The sequence below is a fragment of the Channa argus genome, chromosome 13 (genome assembly GCF_033026475.1).
Source record: "Channa argus isolate prfri chromosome 13, Channa argus male v1.0, whole genome shotgun sequence".
NCBI classification, from domain to species: domain Eukaryota; kingdom Metazoa; phylum Chordata; class Actinopteri; order Anabantiformes; family Channidae; genus Channa; species Channa argus.
Window position 1 is genome coordinate 3,713,627 of NC_090209.1, and position 10,835 is coordinate 3,724,461.

General features: G+C 39.0%; 1 protein-coding gene and 1 pseudogene across 1 annotated transcript; both read left to right on the forward strand.

Annotated features, from left to right (window-relative positions):
- Nucleotides 1-225: 225 nt before the first annotated feature.
- Nucleotides 226-1,206, forward strand: LOC137139250 (P2Y purinoceptor 1-like; annotated as a pseudogene).
- Nucleotides 1,207-3,192: 1,986 nt separating this feature from the next.
- Nucleotides 3,193-5,419, forward strand: LOC137139728 (P2Y purinoceptor 1-like). Its single transcript, XM_067527395.1, has 2 exons — nucleotides 3,193-5,156; nucleotides 5,198-5,419. The coding sequence occupies exon 1, from the start codon at nucleotides 3,270-3,272 to the stop codon at nucleotides 4,239-4,241; it is 972 nt and encodes a 323-aa protein (XP_067383496.1). The 5' UTR covers nucleotides 3,193-3,269; the 3' UTR covers nucleotides 4,242-5,156; nucleotides 5,198-5,419.
- The last annotated feature ends 5,416 nt before the right edge of the window (nucleotides 5,420-10,835 follow it).

The window sequence follows — 10,835 nt, forward strand, 5'->3', positions numbered from 1 at the left end:
ACTTCCAGTTTGTATCCTGCACACTCAATGTAAACCACAAGATATTTTAGAATATTTACCCAACCCTGTGAGAACAAATGTTCATAGTACATTTCTTCTTTACTCCCACGTTGTTTCTAAGAAGAGTAAAAGCTGACCAGGAAGCATCAGTTACCTAAAAAATTTGACACATCAATGCACCACATTCATTACCAGGACTGTATTTGTTGGTTTCCAGGTCACATGATGAATATGACATCTTGTCCTCATATCAGCTTTGAATTTACAGGGAATTTCCTGCCTCCTGTTATCATCTTAGTGTTCATCGTTGGTCTGGTAGCTAACGGATGGGGATTGAAGTCTTTGTTGGAGAACTGGAAGAAACTAAAGATCATCTATGTTTTTGTTTATATCTTGGACTTGCTGATATTCTGTATCTACTCACAATCCCGTCCCTGGTGGTTTACTTTTTTTATGGACAGTAAATGGATCTTTGGAGATGTTTTCTGCAAGATAACAAGATACTGCTTCAACCTGAATTTATACGGCAGCATCGGCTTCCTCACTTGTATCAGTGTGTACAGGTACCTGGCTATTGTCCATCCAATGAAAGTGAGGGGCAGATTAACTCTCACTCACTCTGTGGTTATCTCAGTCATGGTTTGGCTGTTAGTGGGTATTCAAAGTCTTCCTGACATGTTCTACACTAAGACATCTGGAAACCACACTAAGGGATGTTATGATACCACCTCTACAACATACGTTGAGGATTACCTGAAGTACACCCTTGGATGGACATTCACTGCATTTTGTATCCCATTCCTCATCATACTGGGCTGCTATGGACATGTGGTTGTTGTTCTTTGCAGAAAAAAATGCCATTAACAAGGTGCTGAAGCAGAGATGCTTGAAGTTGTTGTTCATCTTGATTCTTCTCTTCTCTGTTTGTTACATTCCCTATCATGTACTTAAGAACCTCAACCTCTGGTCAAGAGTTCTGTCCAAACAGAAAATCTGCCATTAATGGAATAATGGATCTATATTGCTCATCAGATAAGTCGGGGCCTCGTTTTCCTGAACAGTGCTCTCAATCCTCTGATTTACCTTCTTGGAAATGATGAAATTCCTGCTCAGCTGAGACATGTCCTCCAGCGAGCTCGCCCCATGTTCAAATGTTTGTCTTTGTCAAACTTCCGACTTTGTCCCCATGACATAAATCCCAGATGAAATTTAACACAAGTACATATTTTAAAATCAGATAAATTTTACTTATGTCTTAATAACTATTCTGTGAACAATGTGCTGTTTCAGTGGGCAAATTGTTATATATTGTTATTTTATATTAATGACCAATGACAGTTGCTCTTGCAAAACTGTTAAACTTGTTGTTAAACTGTCAAACAACTTTATTACTGTATTGGCCCAAATAAATGGCAATATATTTTTCTTAAAATTGATTTTCAAATGCCCACAGTTCATAACTGTTTTGCTCCTGTTTACACCATTAAAAGAGAAAACAAGAATGATAAGTACATTGAGGACAGTGAAGCTTCCTTTGTTGGCAATTTAAGCTACTTTTCACTTTCTCAACAAGTTTATATTCATCTTTGTATTTTTTTAAGCCATTTTGTCACAGCTTGTCTGATTAACTTGTCTGAACTTGTTTGTAATATCTTTCATTTTATTGTCATTGTTTTGTTACTGCCATTTCCTGAACTTTATTGTGAAAGGGGATGGGGTGAGCAACTCTCTAGTAAAATATACTATAGATTAACACATTTGTTAAAATTGTTCTTTGATGAGAAACGTTAGTGACAGACATAAAAACAATTTTCCTGAGAATTGGCGTGTAGACTCCTATAGAACTTAGTCCTTAGTCCTGCTTAAAGTTGATGTTCATTCTGATTCTTCTGTTCTCTGTTTGTTACATTCCCTATCACATACTCAAGAACCTCAACCTCTGGTCAAGAGTTCTGTCCAAACATAAAATCTGCCATCAATGGAATAATGGAGTTTACATTGCTCATCAAATAAGTCGGGGCCTTGTGTGTCTCAACAGTGTTCTCAACCCTCTGGTTTATCTTACCTCATGGGTAATGAGGAAACTAATGGTAGATGGTAAATGATCTGCAATTATATAGAGCTTTTCTACCTATTGGTACTCAAAGCGTTTTACACTGCTTCTCATTCGCACTCACAATCACACACACATTCACACACTGATGGGGGAGCTGCTATGCAGCAGGCCAATACTCACTAGGAGCAACTAAGTTGGGGTTCAGTCTCTCAGTCTCAGGCTCAAGGACACTTCGACATGTGACCAGAGGATCAGGGATCAAACCAGCAACTGGTGGATTAGTGGATGACCGCTCTACCTCCTGCGTCACAGAAGCCCTGACCATGCAACTGCTTGTCAGGTATTTATTTCATTTATGAGTCACCAAAACTCAGGGTGTGTAAATGTAAGTGGCTGTAACTCCTCAATGGTCAATGTCTCACTTTTGTCAAACCTTAAAGCTGAAAGTGTTGACCTTGCTCACATCTTGAGTTTTTATTATAAATTTAATGTGGTTGTTTTACAGCAGTCAAGTAATAAGGAAGGTATAATTTCATTATCATTTTTTTTTTCATATTTATGAACTTGGCTGCATCTAGATTACACACCAGCTGTCTAAAGAATGGCAGTTCACCAGAGGAAATGATAAGTTTTTATTTAAAGCTGACCACTATCAGATAACTCCTCCATGCTGGTGGGTGTAACTGATGCAGATTGCTGTGTCTGATGCACACACTGAAAACTATAAAGTTTTCTAATAACATGTAAACGTTTTATATTATTTATCTTGAAATAATTGATCACTATACTGCAGTCAACTAATAAGGCCACATACTAAATGTTAAAAATGATGCTGGAAGCATAAGCTACCAAACTAGAGACACTCTAATTATTTTCAGTTCTACATATATTCAATAGTGAGAAAATTACATGAAAATGATAGAAAATCTACATGTGACTTTACACACAAGTAAATTTAAACCTATAATATGATTGTAATGTGAACTCTCAAGGGTTTAGCATAATTTCAATTTTCTGTTATATTTTTTTCTATGCATTTTGATTTCCTGCATTCTATCAGGTGCAGATACTCAAATGTGGTTTGGTCAGCCTGGGGATTGAAACAGGAAGTCTCCTCTAAACAACGTGCACAGTAATTCTGTAGCTATAAATCTTTAGAGCAGAGCAGCGATCACAGAGAGAAGGATTTCTACTGCCTGCTGACCAGAAGACGATGAATACCACATCTTGTACTAAGGTCAGCTTTGACTTTACAGGCAAATTTCTGCCTCCTGTTTACATCTTAGTGTTCATCGTTGGTCTGGTAGCTAACGGATGGGGATTGAAGTGTTTGCTGCAGAACTGGAAGAAACTAAAGATCATCAATGTTTTTGTTCTCAACCTTGGACTTGCTGATATTCTGTATCTGCTCACACTCCCGTTCCTGGTGGTTTACTACATTATGAACAATGAATGGATCTTTGGAGATGTTTTCTGCAAGATAACAAGATTCTGCTTCAACCTGAATTTATACGGCAGCATCGGCTTCCTCACTTGTATCAGTGTGTACAGGTACCTGGCTATTGTCCATCCAATAAAAGTTATGGGCAGATTAACTCTCACTCACTCTGTGGTTATCTCCATCACAGTTTGGTTCTTGGTGAGTGTCCAAAGTCTTCCAGACATGTTCTACACCAAGACTTCAAACAACTCTAGCATGTGTTTTGATACCACCTCTTCAATATATGTTGAGGATTACCTGAAATACAGCCTTGGATGGACATTTACTGCATTTTGTATCCCATTCCTCATCCTGCTGGGCTGCTATGGACATGTGATTGTTGTCCTCTGCAGAGGAAAAGCTACTGATAAGGTACTGAAACAGAGATGCTTGAAGTTGTTGTTCATCTTGATTCTTCTCTTCTCTGTTTGTTACTTTCCCTATCATCTATTCAAGAACCTCAACCTCTGGTCAAGAGTTCTGTCCGAACACAATATCTGCCATCAATGGAATAATAGAGTCTACGTTGCTCATCAGATAAGTCGTGGCCTTGTATGTCTCAACAGTGCTCTCAACCCTCTGGTTTACGTTCATGGAAATGAGGAAATTTGTGCTCAGCTCAGACGTTTGCTCCATCACATGTTCAATCGTCCACTAGAAACAACGTCCCGCAGTGTGCCCATAACACAGATTATAAATGCTTAACACAAAAAGAAATATGAATTGACATTTCAGCTTAGCTCAGATGTCTGTTCCATCAAGTCCTGCTGCCATGTGGCTGCTTAACACCTCTAGTCAAATCCAATAGTGCAAACTATCTGATATTGTAATATTGTATTGCATTATCTTCTAACTCCTCTCAATGTACATATACTTTAAAAGGTCAATGTTTTGACTAATGCTCATACTGCCACTGTTGTATTAAAAAAAATTGTGGAAAAAATAAGGGCACCTATTGTGGTTTTGGTGGGGAGGCTTAGTGCCATGTGTGTTCTGTAAAAACATTATAACAGAAAGTTCATCTTTTGAGTTGAATTGTAGGAGTTTCTTTTTCTGCAAGACTCTATCAATCACATCTCGTTATCATGATCTGGCCCTGCTGACTCCTCACATTACCTGCTTGTCTGTAACCCATCCCTCCAGACTCTATCCAGGTTCCTTCTCCCATGCAGTCTGTGTTGTGAGTTCCCCACTATTTAACATTTCTGGATTGTTTAAATTGGATCTTGTAGTGTTTGACTATTGCTATTGCATCTTGGATTCCATAAGTATTTGGATCTTGTAATAGGAAACCCTTTGGATCTGGGGATTCTGAGTTGGAGCTTGGATTGTGGACATTTACTACTGTCACTGCAATGACCTAAATGTTTATTACTTATTTACCTGTTCTCCTGCATCATAAGAAACATTCCACCGTATCCTGAGCTCTTCTATAAAAACTATGCAACACTCCCCTGCAGTCTGCTTCTCATTCCTGGTACCTCCACCTCCCATCCACTGGCCTGGTCATCCGTCATTTAACCTCCCTCCTGGTTTCCCCTTTTGTGTGGCTTCCGACTCACTCACCTGCCCCTCCAACCATACTTGGTATTCTTCTGCCCCTGCTGTCTCCGGCTACAAGTAAGCCCCTTTCTGATGATCTGCATCTTTGCCGTCCTCAGTGTGCAATCTCCCCCTCAATCTCCCAGTATACTGGATCCTGTAATGACTCTCCCACCTTCAGATCACCATTCGTCTATTGCAATTGTTATGAATAAACTGTCCTAACCTTCCTCTTGTGTTCTGTGCTTCTGGGTTCTAATACCAAAATGCAATAAACCCATTACACTCGCACCCATTTAAATAAAACAAGAAGCCAAAAGACATAAGCAAAGAGCAGCAGAGTGCACCAACTTGTAGAGATATGATACTGTCAGTTACATATATTGAGCATCTGCCTGCAAAGATTTGCTGGCTGTGACAAAGTGATATATTATTTTCATGAATTTTATGCATTACAGAAGTGAAGAACGATGTGTCTTTACAAGATAAACAAAACTCAACTATAATCACACACAAAATGTGTGATTATAATATACAAATATAAATTAAGGTAAAACAGAAATATATTTAAAATTATTGGGAAGTGTTACTCAATAATAACACAAGTTACCAGTACACATTTCTCTTTGCAGCAAATTTGCAGCTCTTGGCCTAAAACAAGAACAGCTGACTAACCTGACTGACTTTATCTTTGATGTCATGTTCTTGACAAACAATTCAAGAGAATAGTTTTCTTGGCCATAAGCGATTAGACATAATTCTTTGGTGAGACTAAATATGAGTGGACAATATCTTCCTACAATCTATTGACAGTTACACTGCCAGAAAGCATGGATATGTGTCTGGGGTGTAATTAGCATAACTTAACTACAGAGTAAATGAAAGTGTTGGCCCTGTCCAGTACAGTGCATAGGCTGTATGTTCAGGAAAAACAAGAACCTGTTGAAGCGAAGTAAACTTGTCTTAATAATATGCTGTACTTAGAAATGTTAAGTGGAAATTCTCAGAAGAAAAGCTATTTTAATAAGTCATATGTCTCATTTGTCAACAGTTGCTTCACTTACAGTTTGGTTTTATAAGTTTTTTTAATAAATGTATCGAAACCTGCTAAAACACCATCAGGTGTCTCAGCCTGTTTCTTTAGTCCTGTTTAAATAGAAGATAGATAGAGGTCTGTGTGCATCCTGTGATAACAGGATGTAAACCAAAAGACATATTATCAATTTCTGCCCTGCAATGTGAGATTAAATCTATATAGTACATTTCTTGTTTTTCACTATTTCCAAGAAGAGTAAAGAGCTAACCAAATGTTCAGTTAATTTAAACATATGATAGAGATATCAATGCACCACAATTATAAATCAACAAGAATGTATTTGCTGGTTACCAGGATACACAATGAACACCACATCTACCACATCTTGTTCTTATATCAGCTTTGACTCTGCAGTCAGATTCCTGCCTCTTTTACCATCCTAGTGTCCATCATTGCCATGCTTGCTAATGCATGAAGTCTCCTGCAGAACTTAAACAAACTAAAGACGTGGTGAGAGGCATGCTGGTTGGTTCTTCCTACGGTAAGTGTCACTTCCTGTTTCTGCACACTGTGTTAGATTTCTGCTGAAAGACTGTTCACTGATGAATCATAGCTTTTAATTTATTTGAATAAGTAATTTCTCTGCATGGATCGCAGATTTTCCCCACTCAGTAAAACACCCTTAGTTTTCTCTGGACCCCTGCCAAATCTGAGCAATGAAGACATGTACAGCTGCATGTCATCATTTAACCGCTGGCTGTCTAGGTGGTGTCCAGCAAAGGATATGAGCTAGATTCAGATGTAGCCATTTAAGGCTTCGGTCTGTCATTGTTCATCTCGTGTCACGTGGGATGGCATGTGATGCAAGTATATGATCTGTAGGTGGCGCTCAGCTTACACTCAGAGTTACAGCACCTGGTGCAAGTCATAGTCCGTACCACTTACCATACCAGTATTACTGCATATGTACTGTACTGTACTGGAGTAAAAGATATATATAGTATTATTCAAGAGGCATGAGAACAACAAACGTTTAGCAAACATAAAGTTTCAAGTAAACTAAATATGTTGCAGTTAATCTAACTGTTTCTGAACAGTGGAAACTGTATCTTAGACTCATCAAACCAAACCAAGTATACAGCATCATCACCAGTGTATCAATATCTCTGAGAGTGTAAGATTTTTATTTTGGATCTCTTCATTTACTACATGTAATTTTTCTGTGTAAATACAGGAGAACAAACTAATCTTCTCCTAAAATTAAACTTCTAAACGTTCTATGTGAAGACTAAGCACGTGCTCCTAAGCACCTAAGCACCCAGTTCCCTTTCTGTGACTATAAGTTTTAGAGAAGGATTAACAGAAAGTTATCTTTGAACATAAAGTCAAACATTTATCTCACCCCTCATAATACACATTCATTTTATAGAAAACAGCAGCACACTCACAGAAAGAAGGTTTTCTACTGACTGCTGATCAGAAGACCATGATACCACATCTTGTACTACAGTCAGCTTTGACTTTACAGGAAGATTCCTGCCTCCTGTTTTCGTGTCAGTGTTCATCATTGGTCTGGTAGCTAACGGATGGGGACTGAAGTCTTTGATGCAGAACTGGAAGAAACTAAAGATCATCCATGTTTATTCTCAACCTTGGACTTGGTGATATTTTGTGTCTGCTCACACTCCTGTTCCTGATGGTTTATTACTTTATGAAGAGCAACACTTTTTTGGGTTGTGAGCTAATTATAAAATGACCAAGTCAAAATGATCTACCTAATCTACCTCTGTAATCTCTTGACAGTTACAGTGCCACAATTAAGTCTGTGATGTAATTGGTGTATCTTCACTACAGTATTAATGAAAGTGTTGGCCCTGTCCAGTACTCAGCATAGTCTTATAAATACACTGTAATTGGAAAGTGAATGGGGAAATTCTACAAAGACACTTGAATCTAAATTCTCATATTAATAGCACTTTTAACAGGTCATATTAATATTGGCTATTTGTCATCAGTTGTTTACCTTACAGATTTGTTTTATTTAGTTTATATTTATCGATTTATCGAGACCCGGGTCTTCAATTTATCTGAAGAAATCAGGAACATGCTGAAATACCAACTTGTGTTTTAGTCTGTTTCTTTGGGCCTGTTCACACTGAATATAGGAAGGGGCCTGTGTCACTTCCAGTGTTCATCCTATATTGAAAGGATGTAAACCACAAGACACATTACATTTACATAATTTAGCAGACGCTCACACAGACTTACAAGTCAAGGAGAAAACATCTAAGCAAAGTCCTATCAGAAAAGTGTTTACATTCCAGGAGATGCAAGTGCAAGAAAGAGCAGAAAAGTTTTTTTTAGTTTTTTTTATGTATGTACACACAAAAAAAATTCTTGAATGAACATGTATGCTATGATTTTATCGCAGATGCTTTATTGCGTAATTGTCTAGCACTGGGCCTCTCAATCAACCCTGTAATAGATATTTTTGATAAATTCTTAAAGTTGTCTTTCATAAAAACTGCATTTAAGTGTATAAATAGCTTTGCCCCAGGTTTAGTGTGTCGGCTAAAACAAAAATATGAAAATAAATATAAAGCCAGTATGTGGGAACTGGTGCGGTTCAAAGGTGCAGAACTCCTTTGGCTTAGTCTTTTTTTTTTTTAAAGATTTACAGTTGTTGAACAAGATATCTTTAGATCTAAAATGACAATCAGAACTCAGTTTTCATTGCAAAACTGAAACAACAACAGCGATGTGGATGCTGAAAAGAAAAAAAAATTTGGTTTGCTGGATGATATAATGTTGTGAACTTATACTACATATATGTTGATTCTTGGTTTTGCTTCTTTGTTTTATGTAGACTTTATTTGTTTGTTTTTATCTAAAAGCCTGTAAACTTTAGTTCTGGACTTGTGGTTCCCAGAATCTGGTCTCCACAAACATACATTTCCTTACAAGTTAGTGTTTAAATCATGTGCTGGGCCCCACCATCCAACAAAAGCAAACACACACATACAGATCTTTTATTGATGCTCAGTTTGAAATGTTTGTTGAAATGTTACTTGTTCTATTTTTGTATCTTTTTTTCCGTTTAAATTTTTTTTGTTAGATGTAAAATACAATATTGTACTTTTGTTATCTGACATCTACTTTCTACGAACATAAAGTCTTACTAGCAACATAGCATTATGCAATTTACACAATAAATAACAATACCCATGTGGTTTTTTACATCTATTTTAACCAATGCATTATGACATTGTGCTGGAGAAAGTCATGTAACAAAGAGGTTCCTTAAGCAGCCACATATGCTGCCCAACACAGAGAAATTATTTTTCTCTCACACAAAAAACAGGAACAGTGACTGGACGCCATCAGATGCAGGAGCATTCAGTCATGGTGTCCACATAAATTCCACCCACTGGCTAAACCCCAACTACTCAACAGAACCCACAGAACAGAACTCCTACGATCCCCAGCACCCACAAGTCTCAGCGACTACTCCCCTTGGGTCGCTACACATGAGGGGTTAGTCGTCCCCGACAACCACATCACCAAACACCTAATCTCTCAAATGTACCAGCCAACGCTGGCTATAAAACAGCCGCCTGGGGGAATAACCTCCCGGTTGGGCCTGGATGAAATCACAATCTTCCTCTTCACCAGCAGCCACTGTCCCAATGCAGCAGCACCCTCTTGGGCATACGCACCCGGAACTCCACCTCGGACAAACGTGCCACAATCCAGGCCAGTGATTGTGAAGCTTGGGGGAAACACCCTTCTTCCGCTCAGGACAGAACACCCATACCTTGTCCCCCGGCATGAAAGCCTGTCCCCAACATTGACTGTCGTAGGCCCCTTTCTGCTGCATGCCAGCGTCACCCTGCACCTGGTGAGTATAGTTGTGGAACACCCTCATATGTTTGCTAAGTCTTTGGAAGCAGTCCATCTTGAGTACCCCATCAATATCTGGCTCCGGGGGAGCCCCAAACATCAATTCCACTGGGGTCCAGAGCTGCCTTACCAATATAACGGCAGCAGGCATGGACTGGCTTGACTCCTGGACATCTGTTGGGTAAGCCCACAGTACCAGGGGAAGAACAGTCCCAGTTTAGCAGATGTCGATCAACAAGGATTAACAGTTGGGTGACAAAGGTGCAGCTGAACTGCGTTACCAGCCCATCACATTGCGTGTGAAGAGTGCGTATCTTCTTCACACAGAGAAGCCTGCAGACCTTGCTGAAGACCTGGGACTCAAAGTTCTGCCCCCTCTTGCTGTGAAGTTTGGCAGGGACCCCAAAGCGAGTGAACATCTCAAAAACCAGTCTCTCAGCAGTCTTTAATCGCACTTTGAAGTGACACCACATAAGCCTCAGGCTTCTTTGTGAAATAATCTATGGTGACAAAAACAACAGGTCAATGGTGGATCTCTAAAGTCATAGATCTGGAGCACCAGCCACTGTGCCACTTGTCCCTCAGGCTGCTTAATACCCAGAAGGAAACGGTTGCCAGCCCAGGACATCTAAGGGCATCACAGACCTGTTATTCAGCACAGGTCAAGAGAGAGCACTTGTTCAGGCACACGAGGCCATCTGGTGGATAATATAGACTCCATTACATCATTTATGGCAGATTGTCTGTTTAGCAAAGGTTAACATAGAAGAAAATAATCAAGTCCTAGTACATTGTCATTATAGTTTTTGTAATGGAGAACA

Excerpts from the sequence above, each read along its gene's own strand:
- LOC137139728 (XM_067527395.1), top strand. The coding sequence starts at position 3,270 with ATGAATACCACATCTTGTACTAAGGTCAGCTTTGACTTTACAGGCAAA.